A 16,673-nucleotide genomic window follows, 5' to 3' on the forward strand; every position below is an offset into this window, starting at 1 on the left:
CTTTTAGAAAGATGTCAAAGATGAATGTCCCAGGGCAGCATTGATTTTTCAATTGATATTCATGAAATGCTTTAGCTGACGATCAGATGAAAACGGTCACACGTTGCTGGTGCTCTCTCCTGACATCACTCTGTCTTCTCTTCTTGACATCGCTCTCTCCCTCTTCTGACATTGCTCAGTCCTCTTCTAATGTTGCTCTTAGATGAGAAATATTTCGCAAGTTGAGGCAGAGTTTCGCAACACTGTATTGTTACATACACTTGATTGGCTGGCTGTCAATATAATTTATGGATGAATTTGCTCAAACTCTTTAAAATGTTTCAGTATGTCTGTTTTCCCTAAAAAAATCTCCCGTCTCAAGCTGTAAACTAGTTTGGCAATTTCTGGTCCCATGGAATCTCCTACTGTTCACAGGTTACTTCTGTTCACAAGTAATCGGATACAGCTTGAAGCATCGACATGTCTTCCTTTCCCAAGCTGTAAACCAATTTAGTCCTGCACAGTACAACAAGTCAGTACATCAATATAAAGTTTAAAAAAATACAGAACACGCTGTCTGTGAGTCTTTACATGTAGCTTCTGTAAATAAGTACTATCCCAGATATTCAGTAACAAAGCTAGGCAAAATGTTTTAAAGTTTTTTAGGAAGGCAGTTGTTAAAGTTGCACATAATCCTACTTATCACTCCACTTATCACTCCTCCCCTTCTAATTAAATTATGGTCTACAAAACCTTCCAACTTGACTGTTTGCTTTGTGACAAGAGAAAATATCAGTGCAACATTATAAAATTGATATGTAAATGTCTAAAACATTACTATTAAATTTGTAATAGTTTTGCTATGAACAGGCCATATAGTTCTTCAGTCCCAATTCACTTAATGCATCATTCAAGCACAAAATTATGTTTAGGGCACTCTGTGCAGTGGTTGCAACATTGGGACAACTAGTCCAAGTATAGTTAAACAAGGTATATTATACTGTGACGTGGTCCTCTTCTCGGGCATTTATCAACACCTATAGCCTGAGCAAGACCACCTGTTGTTTTGACAAAGAACGCATAACTATAGACGCAAACCTCACAGAATATTTTGGTATGCTTTTCAATTTCTATTAACTTTATTCTTACTATGCCGTCTTTTCTGGTGATTAAACTCAGAAATCTTTAACATGTTTAGAGATGTGAAATAGTAATACAGATGTAACAAACCATTTAAATACAGAAGCACAAACATCTGTCCTAGTATTCATCATTTACTGTCCTAGTAATATAGAAATCTTTTACCTTGTCTCATCTGCTCCCAAAGTTTGAATTTATGAAACAACAAAAAATATCTGTCATTATCAATGTATATCAGTCAATGATGAATCCCAAGAAGATTGCAAAAGGCACATTTTATCAACAAACTGTTCTATTTTGGATTAATCTTGTAGTATACATACAATTTTCCTAAACCTCATTTAGGTCATATTTAGTGAAACAGAAGAGAATAAAACAAGGTGAGCATATTTAGCAGATGTAAGCACAATAAATTAAGGAGCAAGGCTCAGAAAGATTTACATGTACATGTTTGTCTTATATCACCTGTTAGATGTTTCAGAGCTATAGAAGAGAAATCTAGCAGTCTCTTTAAGGGCACCACAGCCCTATAGTTTCCATTGTAACCTGTGATTTTCACATTTAATGAAGTTCTTGTGTATTAGGTAGCTTATAATGATGAGTGCAACACCAGGCAATTAAGTTCCTGTGCTTGTCACTGAAAAACTTACTATTAGACATTTCTAAAATAAAACTTTCTAATTGTTGCTCTCAAAATAAATTAGAATATTGAACAATATTACACTATATTTTATTTCACTGTAGGTCCACTATGATGAATTTATCCAGCTGTTTGAGAAACAATACCCTGATCATCCTTGGACTTCTGTACAGGTATGCAGTGCATCTAATTACAAAGAAAGAATAAAATATATGAATATTGTCATAGTTAAAGTAAGGAAAAAAGTGTGGCAAAGCAAGACAATGGACTGTTCCTGCTTACTAGTATAAAGCACACCAAGCAACAACCTCTAAAAAACAAAATGACCAATGTGAATTCATCTGTTTCGTGCAATTAAATTAGAAGAGTTCAGTGACACCTAGTAATACTTATTCTCCTAGGTAGATGTTTTTTTCTGTCTATCCACATGTTCTTTCTGTCTGTAAAATTTATTTAGAAGTATATTAGAAGAGTAAACTATGATGTCACTGCTCTTATCATCAGTTTTAGTTATGAAACCTATACAGATAATTCCAAATATTATGTTGTGGTCTTACTTTCATTCTGGATTTTTTTAATAACATTTTATTGAATTTATTAAATTCAAACAACATTCCATACAAACAAGTCAAATTTTACAAAACTAGGTTCAAGTCAAAATTTTTGACATTTATTGTTGTTATTTTTAACTCCATTCATTTGTCTAGGCAACACCATATTTTGCATTTGTTGTCATTAGCAAGTATTAATTTGCTAAATATCTCCAGCAGAGGCCATTTGCTTCCTGGGACAGTGTGGTTTATAGAAATGCAAGGACATACTTGAACCTGTACTGTATATATACCCCTTCAGTAACCATGGCAGAAATAGTCAGATGAGAGAAATAATGGTACAAAAAGATATATACATAATTTGTTGTAAAATGCAGCTTTCACTTCCAATATAGAATGTATTATAACCATCTATCCATACATATCCAGGCTAAAGAAAAGCCATTGGAGCAGTACAATCATTATCTAGTTCTTCAGTGGGGAATGCTGATGATTGTATGTCTGGTTCAATAGACAACAGGTGTCAGACAGCTTCTGGCCTATAGAAAGTCCCCTCACCATTATAAATACCCACACATTTTGCATATTCAGTGAGCTTTTATGAAGCTTGCCAGGTATGGATAACCACCATCTCAATGATGTTATTTATGGACCGTGCTCTTCTAAGACCCAAATAGCAACTTTTTCCCCAATCTGTGCACAGTGCACCTGCTCTAATCACTCATGTGCCTTTGGCTGAAAGTGATGGGTCAGGCCTGCTTTAATCAACAAAAATCCCTGCCTGAAAGAACTGAACTTACATCAGCTGAAAGTATGCTAAACAATCAGGCTCATAAAAAACACATATATCAAATAGTTATTTTTCATTTCTGGTTACACTCACCCAAAGTCATGTCATGTGACAACAGAAGATATTTAAGATGATCTTGATATTCAAATTGCCCAAAATTCTGAATTCAAATTAAAACTAATCTGACAGTGTAATTAGTGTTTTTTTTTAAAGAATGAAATCCTGTCATCCCAGCAAGGTTTCTGACTCCAAGTTCTGGTTTTGATTTTGGGCTTTAGGGCTTTTGGTTTTGCTGATTATTCTGTGTATTACTGTGATATTTCCCTCTACTTACTCTTTACTTATTGTCTTAAGGGATAAGTGCACTCATCAGGTTAGTTTGCGGGTTGGTCTACTGTCGCACCTTAAGATTAACGCGCACACACAGATATACACATAGACCCTAACCACAACAATGCTCTATAAATTACACATACACAAATGGTTAATCTCTAGCACTTTTAACTACACAAGTGCCTTATGAATAATACATGCACAACTTGTCACTCTCTTAGCACTGCAAGAGACTTAATTATTAGCGGCACAAACAACATACAGTATTTTAAATATACCTCAAATCTAAATATTTCTTTGGTCTCTAGGAATATATTTAAATATACAATGGTTCAACATCCTTGGATATAGGCCATTTATCCACCAAGAATGCCTTACTTTACGTACTGTTCCTTACTACTGGATGGAGTTCTCGCCCTAAGCCTTAATAAATCTTGTGTGTGGCAAACATCCAGCTGCTCCAAGTGATCATAATATCTATTTTATTACTTCAGTCTCTCTAGATATAAAGACAAAGTATAGAACTTTAAAAGCAATGTGGTATTTAATACATGAATAATAATACCAAACAGAACAAGAAATAATAGAAAATAACATTGATAGTAAAGTCTAGATATATAGTCTTTTGAAAAAGCTTACAGAAAATTAAAGATGTCAGATTTGAATGTCCCAGGGCAGCGTTGATTTAGCAATCGATTTTCATGGAGTACTTTAGCAGACAATCAGATGAAAACGGTCGCACTTTGCTGGAACCGTCTTCTGTCGTTGCGCTGCCCTCTTCTGATGTCGCATTCAGATGAAGCATATTTATTATAAAATTCCATGTGAGAGTTTAGCAACACGTGATTGTTACATACACCTGACTGGCGGGCTGTCAATATGATAGATGAATTCACTTGGATTCTTTAATCTGTTTGAGTACGTCTGTTTCCAAAATAATTAAGTTTTTGATGTTTTGTACTATATTTAAATTCATCTTGTTTGGCTTGAGCAAAATTGCAGATTTTGCACACCTGAACATTCTGTTTTTTCCTATTTTGGAAGAATAGTCTTTTTCCCCTGGTCCTTTTGCCATTGTTTTCTTTTAGATATTTTCATGGGCTTGCAGAACATAACCTTGAACTGATAAAAAAAAATGGAGGACCCTTAGATGATTATTTCAGAAATTGAGATTTAAAAGAAACTTTTCACCTGTATTTGAGGAGGTAGAAAGGCATTCCAAATGTTTCCAGCAAATATAGTGTTAGAAATAAAAGACAAGTTTTCTTGGTCCCAAAGATAAAACAAAATATATTTAGTGTGGAAGACTTTCCTCCTGGCCATCGGACCTTACTTTATTCTTTGTTACTTAGTATTGCCTAATCTTATTTTTATAGTTTTCTTTGTTCATCTTGTAAAGCACTTTGAGCTACATAATTTGTATGAAAATGTGCTATATAAATAAATGTTGTTGTTGTTGTGATGCCAAAAAGGCTCAGTATTAGTAATTTAACATTTTTGGTCCTAATTAAAATAGATTCAGGTCTTATAGCAGAGGTGTTTAAACTCAAATCCTCAATCCATCAGTGGCTACAGGTTTTCATTCTAACCATTTTCTTAATTAGTGACTAGCTTTTGCTGATAAGTAACTTCTTTAGCCTTAATTTTAATTGATTTGCTTTTTAAGACTTGGACCCCTTAATTGTTTCCTTTTTCTTAATCAGCAATCAAACAATAATGAGATGCAAAGCAAGCCAACCTTTGACAAGAAAACCTGTATCAGACATACAATAAAAGGTGAAGGCCTCAGTGTTGATCTGAGCTGGTCACCAAAACATTTTAATGGTGCTTTTAGAAAGAAGAAAATCAACAGCTTTGGAAATTTCTGTTATGGCAGAATGAGAGCACCAACATGACATGGAATTAAATAACAGGATTAATTAAAATTAAGAATTGTCTTCTAATTAAAGTGGTTGGAATTTAAGGGTCTGGCTCAATTGAATCAGGTTATCGGTCTCTCAGAAACCTGGGGCCTTATGCATAACACCGTGTGTAGAATTCACACTAAAACATGACATATGGACAAAAGCAGAAAAAAATCTGTATGTTCACCAACTTCACGTTTTTCCGCTATATAAATCCCAGTCAGCGTGAAAAGTAACGCACACGTCTGCCGCTACTCCCAAACACCTCCCAGAATTACACCTCCTTGGATATGCAAATCACTATTTAATCAAGCCCTTACGCTCAGTGTTCTGTGAAAAGGCAATGGCAAAAGCACGGGGGAAAAAAGAAGAATTTCAGCGAATACCAAGTGGAGGTAAGGAAAAACATGCTATTTGTTCGTTTTAACCATGGTATAAACAACAAAAGGAAGTTGTTCGAGTGACATAGAGTGTCGGGGAAACTCGAAAGCTCAAGTTCACAAAGTCGCACAGTTCCCAAAATAAAAAAGAAATTATCAGATATCGAAGTCGCCATTAAAAGTCGAGTCGTAGTCTCATCTGAGACTACCGTCTGAGTGTCATATGAAAGCTTATTAGGGTACAGAGAAAAGAAAAAAAAATAGACACACAGTGGATAAAAAGCTCGAAATGTCAACTTTAATCTTAAAATTTCCACTTTAATCACGTAGTTTATTTTGTCATTAAAACAGAACATCATAAACTTCATCCTTCAATCTTTTACTAGTTTCTCAAATACCATCGTAACTAAAGTAGCACATTAAATGCTTTGTTTTGTGTATGTTCTTCTATGTGCTCTATGTGTGTGAATCACTATGTGCTTCTTAAACGGGCTTTCTGTTCCTCCGACAGGACACAGAATCCATTATATTCGTGATATTACAGCTTCCTGAATAATTAAGATACTGAGATGTATACTTGATATATTGGAGTTAAAGCATGTTATTAAACATGGGAACATGGTGGTGCAGTGATAGTGACAAGCTGGCACCTCGTCCAAAGATTGTTCCTTCCTCCCACAAGATACTTGCTGCGCCATGCGCAACTTCAGTGAAATAATTTATTGCAGCAGTACTGTCTTTTTGAAACATACTAACTTTCAATTCCTGTTCGTCCTTTTCTTTCTCCAAGTACCCAATCGCCACACAATCAGCTCTGTAATAGATGTTAAGCCATCTATAAGCTTAGAACACCTGTTCTTCAAAACTTTTAAGGAACAATGAAATATCTTTGTAGTAAATGTTTAATTATTCCATCCATCTATCCATCCAAGGTTACACCAGTCCCAGCAAGAATACAGCGCGAGTCAGGAACAATCTCTGAACGGTGCACCAGATTGTTGCTAGTGCTGCGACACCTTGTCCTCACATGTTTAATTATTAACAATATAGATTATTTAAATGATAACATTTTATCTGTATAATGTAATAAACATATTTTGCTGCATTTCATCTTAAAAATGATATCGTCATCATATGTAAATACGCTCTTTATAAAGTGGCTCAGGTTGTGCAATATTATAACTTTATCGCAAGTTTACAGTGAGGTGATTGTACTAATATGTAACAAACAGCTCTACAAGGAGCACTTGATGGACTGATTGAGTGCGTTTATAATTCTTGGGATGAAACTGTTTCTGAACCGCAAGGTCCATGCAAGAAATGCTCTGAAGCGTTTGCCTTTTGAGAGCAGTTCAATAGACTGTGTGCATGGCTGAGGCAGCGTGTGCTTGATGCTGTATACCAATAATTCTCTTTCCGATCAGCTGCTGTAGAGCTGTAATTCCACACTCAGATACAGTAGGATAAATAGTCTGAGTAGTGCATTGAGAGAAACAACACTAAAGCAGCTATGGTATTTGGAATAGTTTGGCCATTCCGTGGACCATTATATTGTTACAGGTTAATTACAATCAGATGCCTTATACTAATAAACAATATGCAGCTAATTTCAGTGTATTTGATAAAGCCGCATCAGGGATGTGGATCTAAAAAGGAAAGGGAAACCACACAGGAACAAAAGCACTGCTTTGATGCTGGGTGCCGCCAGTTTGCAAAACCGAGCGGAGAACTTGCATACACCAAGCATTTAGCTGGCATGAAAATGTGCATGGCTTTACGCCAAGTTTAGGTTTTATACATCGCAATGTGAGCATGGAAACGGGAGTACGCAACATTTTTGTGCGTATGCACTGTTTATACATGAGGCCCCTGGTCTACAAAGTTAGATTTCTCCATGAATGTGGCCATGTAAACCCTTAACTTGGCTACTGTTAAGCATTTGAAGTCTGCACAAGTCTGTTACACACTGTCAGCCTGCACATGTATTTGCTTCGCACACACTTTCAGCAGCTACAGGTAGAAGTGTCCTCTAAAGAGATGAAGAGAATATTACAGTGATTGCATTATTCCTTCTCCTATGGAAAAACAGCATCAGTATTTCTGAAATCACTAAATTTGTGTTCATGAGCTGAATATACAGCGCTAAACTCGGCAACATAATCTTGAGAGCAGCAGGGTAACACATTAAAAGTAACGTACGTTAAGTAGTCATATACTTTAAGTAACAAGTAACCTAACACAATGCTTATCTTATTGAATAAGAATGTCTGTGTTTTTGTTATCCCAGCAGTACTGTATATAATACTGTATATACTGTAAGGCATGAAGCACACATACTGGGTCCTTTACAAGGCTGAATCACACAGCCAAGCAGAAGAGGGTTTACTGTGTGCAGTCCAGTAACAGAAGCCTATAAATAAAGCATCAATTTGGCTAAACATTTTATGAAGCACAAGAATTTTATCAGAGGTGCTTATTTTCTGATTCATGGTGGTTGATTATTGCGTTTAACTCTTTTTTGTGTGTTTAATGTTGGAGCGTTTTGACAAAAGAGAACTCTAGAAGATTATATCCGCATTTAAATGTAGATTATTAATAAATCTGGTTCCTGCTTTAACAATCTTATTCACCTTAACCTGACTATGTGAATGTAAGTAAACTTACTCAGTGACACTAGATAATGTTATTTAAGCTTCCCAAAAGTTACATACTTGGTAGACTGTACTTCTGCTTGAATAACAGCACCAACAAGCTAATTAGAAAATGAATCTGTAAAGTACAAGTCATTCCATAGCTTCAGTGCACAGGTCAGTCCTTTTAAGTGACAATGACATGCATGATGTATTGTCCAATCTGACATTCTGATGAGGGCAAACTCCTTTAGCAGAAGGGACATTGGAGCGATCGCATCAGTGGCAAAAGCTTTCCTTTTGGTAAGTAAATGTGCAATATGTTTGCATATAAACATACTGTATATTTTAGAAGTTTAGAAGCATGTTTTAGTATATAATTTTCAATTGCTGGCAATTGTGCTTAATATAGCTGGTGAATACTTGTGGTAAGTGTTTCAAGTATGACGTTCACAAAGTTTACATTCTCTAATGTGAATAATGCCAATTAATATTTAATTATGAATTCATAACCCTTAAGTACTCAGGCATTGGTTTGCTATAGATTGCCTCACAGCCACTCTAACTTTCTTAATAGTGGACTGTAATCAGTAGGGGGTTGCACCAAGCCCCAAACCCCAGACACAATCACACCCAACACAGTAATGGTTTCAAATATTGTCACTTTTATTAATTACAGTACCTTAATGAACAAGTAAGCACAATCAAAGTATCACAAACACAGAATTGTAGATCCTTCTCTCTTCTTCCATTCATCCAAAGAATTTTGTCCTTTGCCTCCAGACATTGACTTCCTTGCCAAAGCAAAGTGTCTCATTTTATCTTAGACCAAGGAGTACTTGCGTCTGACCTGTGCACATCTGGGTTAGAGGGAAGTCCCATAAAATAGGGATTACGGATAGATAGATATATAGATAGAACTTTATTTATGGCCTGGAGCAAATGTGGCTCTTTACACAAGCACTTTAAATAAATAAATTCATAAATAGGTAGATAAATAAATGGCTAGTGCGATTTTTCTGTTGTATTGTACTGGGCTGATAACTTCAAGTGAGGCCCACTAAATCAACAAGCTCATTTAGAGGGTAAGCTCAGTTATACAATGCACTCTGGACCCACAGAGTGCCATTATGAGCAATACTGTACTTTTTCACTCTGAACACTGAGGACTTTCAGCCAACAAGTTATTCAGCAGAAGTTTGTCAAGAAACACTACTGGGGCTCCTTTATAACAACACCAATACATTTATATAAGGCCTCACTGTGACTGAAACACATCCTTGCAGCTCCCTCTTTTAGCGCCCAAGGACCCTGACAGGGTTACACCCTGGAACTCCAATTCCCAGAATGCCCTGTGGGTATGTTGCATGGCACCAAAGCTCAGGGACACTCCCACCTAACATATTGGGGGATAAAGGAGCCATACATTGTTGTCTCTACCCAGTCCTTCCATTGTATTGGCCTCCTGGCCGGGCAAGGTCTTATTCTTGTCTGTCCATGCCCTGTGGTACTCATGCAGACACATTTTCTTTTTGTATAATTAGACATACAGTATTAATTCTTGATCGACTGCTGAAAAGGCCACCACTGTCTGTGTTACCTTTTATATTATTTTATGACAATTAAATAAAACTCTTTAAATTTTGTCCAATAATACACCATACATCACATACAGTGCATTCGGAAAGTATTCACAGCGCATCACTTTTTCCACATTTTGTTATGTTACAGCCTTGTTCCAAAATGGATTAAATTCATTTTTTTTCCTCAGAATTCTACACACAACACCCCATAATGACAACATGAAAAAAGTTACTTGAGGTTTTTGCAAATTTATTAAAAATAAAAAAATTGAGAAAGCACATGTACATAAGTATTCACAGCCTTTGCCGTGAAGCTCGAAATTGAGCTCAGGTGCATCCTGTATCCCCTGATCATCCTTGAGATGTTTCTGCAGCTTAATTGGAGTCCACCTGTGGTAAATTCAGTTGACTGGACATGATTTGGAAAGGCACACACCTGTCTATATAAGGTCTCACAGTTGACAGTTCATGTCAGAGCACAAACCAAGCATGAAGTCAAAGGATTTGTCTGTAGACCTCTGAGACAGGATTGTCTCAAGGCACATATCCAGGGAAGGTTACAGAAAAATTTCTGCTGCTTTGAAGGTCCCAATGAGCACAGTGGCCTCCATCATCCGTAAGTGGAAGAAGTTCGAAACCACCAGGACTCTTCCTAGAGCTGGCCGGCCATCTAAACTGAGTGATCGGGGAAGAAGGGTCTTAGTCAGGGAGGTGACCAAGAACCCAATGGTCACTCTGTCAGAGCTCCAGAGGTCCTCTGTGGAGAGAGGAGAACCTTCCAGAAGGACAACCATCTCTGCAGCAATCCACCAATCAGGCCTGTATGGTAGAGTGGCCAGACGGAAGCCACTCCTTAGTAAAAGACACATGGCAGCCCACCTGGAGTTTGCCAAAAGGCACCTGAAGGACTCTCAGACCATGAGAAAGAAAATTCTCTGGTCTGATGAGACAAAGATTGAACTCTTTGGTGTGAATGCCAGGCGTCACGTTTGGAGGAAACCTGGCACCATCCCTACAGTGAAGCATGGTGGTGGCAGCATCATGCTGTGGGGATGTTTTTCAGCGGCAGGAACTGGGAGACTAGTCAGGATAAAGGGAAAGATCATTGCAGCAATGTACAGAGACATCCTGGATGAAAACCTGCTCCAGAGCACTCTTGACCTCAGACTGGGGCGACGGTTCATCTTTCAGCAGGACAATGACCCTAAGCACACAGCCAAGATATCAAAGGAGTGGCTTCAGGACAACTCTGTGAATGTCCTTGAGTGGCCCAGCCAGAGCCCAGACTTGAATCCGATTTAAGATCTCTGGAGAGATCTTAAAATGGCTGTGCACCGACGCTTACTATCCAACCTGATGGAGCTTGAGAGGTGCTGCAAAGAGGAATGGGCGAAACTGGCCAAGGATAGGTGTGCCAAGATTGTGGCATCATATTCAACAAGACTTGAGGCTATAATTGCTGCCAAAGGTGCATCAACAAAGTATTGAGCAAAGGCTGTGAATACTTATGTAGATGTGATTTCTTAGTTTTTTTATTTTTAATAAATTTGCAAAAACCTCTAAACGTTTTTCACGTTGTCATTATGGGGTGTTGTGTGCAGAATTCTGAGGAAAAAAAATGAATTTAATCCATTTTGGAATAAAGCTGTAACATAACAAAATGTGGAAAAAGTGATGTGCTGTGAATACTTTCTGGATGCACTGTAAGTTTCGCATGTAAAATCATAGGTACTCAATCTGCCAATATTGTACCTTCCTCTGTGCTTTTTGAGCCCTGAAAGATGGTATTCAAAACTGGTTCTTAGACTGCTTAAATGTGTGTGCATCATTGTGGACCGCCAAAGATGTCTTGAGTTAATGAGAAGCGCTTTGCATATGTAGAACCGATTGAGGTTTAATTGGAAAACAAAGCTTATTCAAGCAAAGTGTCGTCAGGCATTTCTTGATTTCATAAGTGCACTTCATGAAATATAACCACACCTGCCCCCGTAGGTTAAAATAAAAATAAATAAATAATATTTAAAATTAAAATAAAGGGAAAAGTAATCAATTAGTAGAAAAATTGGTGACTAATTAAGAAACTGATTAGAATAAAAAAAACCGCAGCCATGACAGCACTCCAAGATCTGACAGTGACATCCCTATTTTATAGATTCAAGAGTAGCCAAACACTTTTTCAGCCTAGGACTTTTGTCATTTGCTAATATACCCAGGATGGAAGTTCTGTTTGTAATGGGTTACTAGAATATATTACTCCCCAGGTCAGTTTACAGTGGGAATCTCAATTGAGAGAAGTTCACTTTAACCTTTTTTTGTCAGTGATAGTTCCACAACACATTAAACTTTGTGTTTTCCTTAGCGGAAGAAAAACTCTCAGGTTAACTGGCCTTCTGAGGAATTGGAGTGTTGGGGGAATTTCAGTTTTAAAAAGTGTCTCTCCATGGGCGTTCACTGTTTTGTCACTGAAATCTTACCAAGGTAATACAAAGAATTTGGTGACATGTTCATTCTGACAGGTTACCCCCTCACACAAAAATAACTATGTGATTAGTTATTACCAGGAGCACACTTAACTGAAAGGAAAGTTTTTTGCATTATTCTGGCCAGAAAAAGGAGCTATAGAATTCCAGAAAATTTCCAGAATACTTTTATTAAAATGTCTAGCAGTCCGATTGGAGACAGATTTTTCTTTGTTCAAAAGAAGGATGAAACATTCTGTTCATGTATTGGTTATTAGGTTAAATGAAGCTTTATTTAATCTCAAGGAGAAATTAAAATTTTATAGAAGCTCAAAATAAATTACCACGTACAAATTACCAGGTATCCCCTTGTGTTGCTAAATCAAGTGCGATAAAAAAAAGAAATTTAAAAACATTTTTAGATTTTCCTCTTTCTTTCTTTCTTTCTTTCTTTCTTTCTTTCTTTCTTTCTTTCTTTCTTTCTTTTCCTGTTTCTCATCTAACAAGAACAGCTATAAGCTGAAGACAAATTTATTTTATGTAACTGTGGGTTCTGTGTGTTTTAGGGGAAAAAAAAATAATGCATCTTACAAGTAATCATTTCTTTTAAATTTTGTGTCCATTCATTTGTTCATTTCTATCATTCATGTGACAAGGGGAGTTAAGGACTGTAAAGTGTATTATTTACCTTAATATTCAGAACGGTTTTGATTAGGTACCACATTATAGGCTAGTAATGTGGGTATCCTCATGTGCCACTTGGTGCAACTGCTCTTCTGCCAAGTTGTTTGCCTGCCTAATGAAAGTCATCTATAATAATAAAAGGCAAAGCCCTCACTGACTGACTGACTGACTGACTGACTCACTGACTCACTCACTCACTGACTGACTGACTCACTCATCACTAATTCTCCAACTTCCCGTGTAGGTGGAAGGCTGAAATTTGGCAGGCTCATTCCTTACAGCTTACTTACAAAAGTTAGGCAGTTTTCATTTCAAAATTATACGCGTAATGGTCATAACTGGAACCTCTTTTTTGTCCATATACTGTAATGGTAGGCAGCAAGATGGCCGTAGGAGACTGAGTTGCGTGTCGCGTCATCACGCCTCCCACGTAATCACGTGAACTGACTGTGAACTCAGTACGTAGAAAAGAAGGAGGAGCCCCAAAGAGCGCAGAAGAAAACATTCATTACACAATTGACAAGGCAGCGAAACAATAAGAAGCGAGTGAGTGACGCATGCAAGCATCTTCATAAGACACGAGGTATAAAAAAGCACGGTGTAAACCGTAAGTCTAAATTAACTTTATAGAAACGCTCCCGCTGCCGTTTGCAATATCATATTCGCGAGATACAAGTTTAATGAGAAGACACGAGGTATAAAAAAGCACGGTGTAAACCGTAACCTTAACTTTATAGAAACGCTCCCGCTGCCGTTTGCAATGCCATATTCGCGAGATACAAGTTTAATGAGAAGACACGACGTATAAAAAAGTACGGTGTAAACCGTAACCTTAACTTTATAGAAACGCTCCCGCTGCCGTTTGCAATGCCATATTCGCGAGATACAAGTTTAATGAGAAGACACGAGGTATAAACGAGAGTTTGCATCACTTTGTAACAGAGTTAAAATTGCTGTAGCGAGAAACTTTTAACTGCCGGGTCTTAGCTAACATTAAATAAACCCGTGGACATCGCAACATCACACAAGACAGTGGCTCACGTGAAGTGACTGAACGCAGCAGGAGTGATCACTTCCATGAATCAAACCTCTTCAAAAAACACATTACACAATTGATAAGGTAGGAAAAGAATATGAAACAAGGCACGGTATAAACCGTAACTTTAAGTTTATAGAAACGCTGCCGTTTGCAATACCATATTCGCCCCTGCGAAGCGCGGTGATTTTGCTATATATATTAAACTATTTCAACCATTGTATGATCTGCTTCTCGCAACTGAAAGAGGGCACCGTGGCAGAAGTTAGCCGACTTGCTCACCAACCACAAGCGTTACCTGGTAGGTAACCACCCATACAATCAGATTGTGAATCAGACTACGAATGCCTGCAATGTAATTACCCCGATCTACATGCTGTCAAATGAACGAACCTCACGCCGTGGCACAACGTTAGGGGCTTCGCCTCTACGTCCGAGGATCTATTCCCGTAAGGGAGTGCAGTGACTGTGTACTCCTGATGAGCCCACAATTACGGCGAAACACGTGTCGCATACTATGCATCTTCAAAGCACGGTGTAAACAGTAAGTTTAAATTGAGTTTATAGAAACGCTCCCGCTGCCGTTTGCAATACCATATTAGATGACTTTGTAACACAGTTAAAATTGCTGGAGCGATACATTTTTAACTGCCGGGTCATGTCGCGTGTTCTTGGGTAGGTACACCAAAAAATGTATACATTTATGCATGTAATGGGCAAACAAAAAATGTACTATACCCGAAAGCACTACAGTAGTACTCAATGTATCTTTACTTCTTAAATGTTAATGTTTTACTGTTTAATAATTTATACGCTTCTTATATGTTATTCAGATTCTTTTATCAAAATACCAGTAACAGCGCACTGCACGATAACGTGGAGTGAATACACTTGACATGACCATTCATAGTATTTATCCTCTTTCTCTGTACGTTTACCATTCGTTTGCTCAGAGGTTGATGCGCTTGCTGCTTAATGAGCAGCTCTTGACCCTAGCGTCCCGCTGCTTCTCTTCTTTCGTCGGCATCTTTTCCCGTTAAAACTCATTTTTTTTAAAACTTAGTATGTTTTCTTTAATTTTTCACTTAAGCTGGCACTTAAGTCTTCAATCTGCCTCAAGAATGATTAGCGAAGGTGGTAGACAATGAAAACGTCAGCCGTACGCATCTGCCACGCACGCACTGGTGTGCGCAGCTGTGAGTTGATTCTACAATAAAATAAAATAAAGATAAAAAGAGTAATAACTTGCAGCACCGCTATTCAATTACACTTGCCTAACGCCTCTCCTAAGGGGAAATACTGTGGGATCTGGGCATCCGTCAAAGCAGCAATCACAAGCCCGATTAGAAAGCGGGAAGCTGTGATTTGTTGTCTCCCTCCCATGTAACAATCACAGCCCGTGTTGCAACGCACTATATATGCATATGTATATATGTGTATGTGTGTGTATATGTATGTGTGTGTATATATATATATATATATATATATATATATGTGTGTTCATATGTGTGGGAAAGCGAATAGTAGACGTGACGTAGTATCTGTGTACCAAATTTCAAGTCAATAGGTGAAACGGTTTGCGAGCTACAGCTGATTTAAAATCCTGGACAGACAAACGAATAGCCACGGTAGTGTTTTATAGAAGAACATTTTAATGTTTAATAATTTATATTTATATGCAATGTGCTTCTTATATATTACTTCATATTCTCAAATGATAATGATGTTAATGTTGTTTATATTGATTTCTATGTTATTGTAAGTGCTCTTTATTTGTGGAAAAATAAATTTGGCAATTAAACTTATTTTATACATACATTTTATTTTTTTCTCTTGCACTCAGTGAGCGAATCCACTGGGTAATCAGCTATATATATATATATATATATATATATATATATGTATATATATATATATATATATATATATATATATATATATGTATGTGTATATATATATGTGTGTATATATATATATATATATATATATATATATATATATATATATATATATATATATATATATATATATATATATATATATAGATAGATAGATAGATAGATGTGTATGTATGTAGATATACAAATATGTATATATATGTATATATGTTTATATATATGTAGATATACAAATATGTATATGTATATATATGTATATATGTGTATATATATGTAGATATACAAATATGTATATGTATATATATGTATATGTGTCTGCATGTGTGTGTGTGTATATATATATATATATATATATATATGTGGATGTGTATATGTATATATTTATGTATATACAGTATGTTTATGTATATATATGTTTACATAACCTCTTTAACACAGTACTTCTCCGCTGCGAAGCGCGGGTATTTTGCTTGTTGAAGATAAAGGAACACTGGACTCATCAGGAAGAAGGGTTCTTTTATCAGGCTGGCTGGCCCAGCACTGACTCAGCTATGGAATGACCAGTAGGGGGATGGCAGCTTGTCGGCTGAGGTCTCCAGAACTCTGACTGTGTCCAGCTTGTCTGACTCCTTTTCTACAATCTGTCCATGGTTCTGTAATTAGCTG

The 16,673-nt window shown here is 36.9% G+C and overlaps 1 protein-coding gene across 1 annotated transcript in view; it reads left to right on the forward strand.

The window, feature by feature from the left end:
• The window catches only part of ttll12 (tubulin tyrosine ligase-like family, member 12), a 102,857-nt gene that overhangs the window by 83,600 nt on the left and 2,584 nt on the right, over window positions 1-16,673 (forward strand). The window contains exon 12 of the mRNA XM_028817741.2: window positions 1,864-1,932. Coding sequence (XP_028673574.1) covers window positions 1,864-1,932 — 69 coding nt within the window. The remainder of the gene's footprint in view (window positions 1-1,863; window positions 1,933-16,673) is intronic.

Source organism: Erpetoichthys calabaricus, chromosome 1 (assembly GCF_900747795.2).
Source record: "Erpetoichthys calabaricus chromosome 1, fErpCal1.3, whole genome shotgun sequence".
NCBI lineage: Eukaryota > Metazoa > Chordata > Cladistia > Polypteriformes > Polypteridae > Erpetoichthys > Erpetoichthys calabaricus.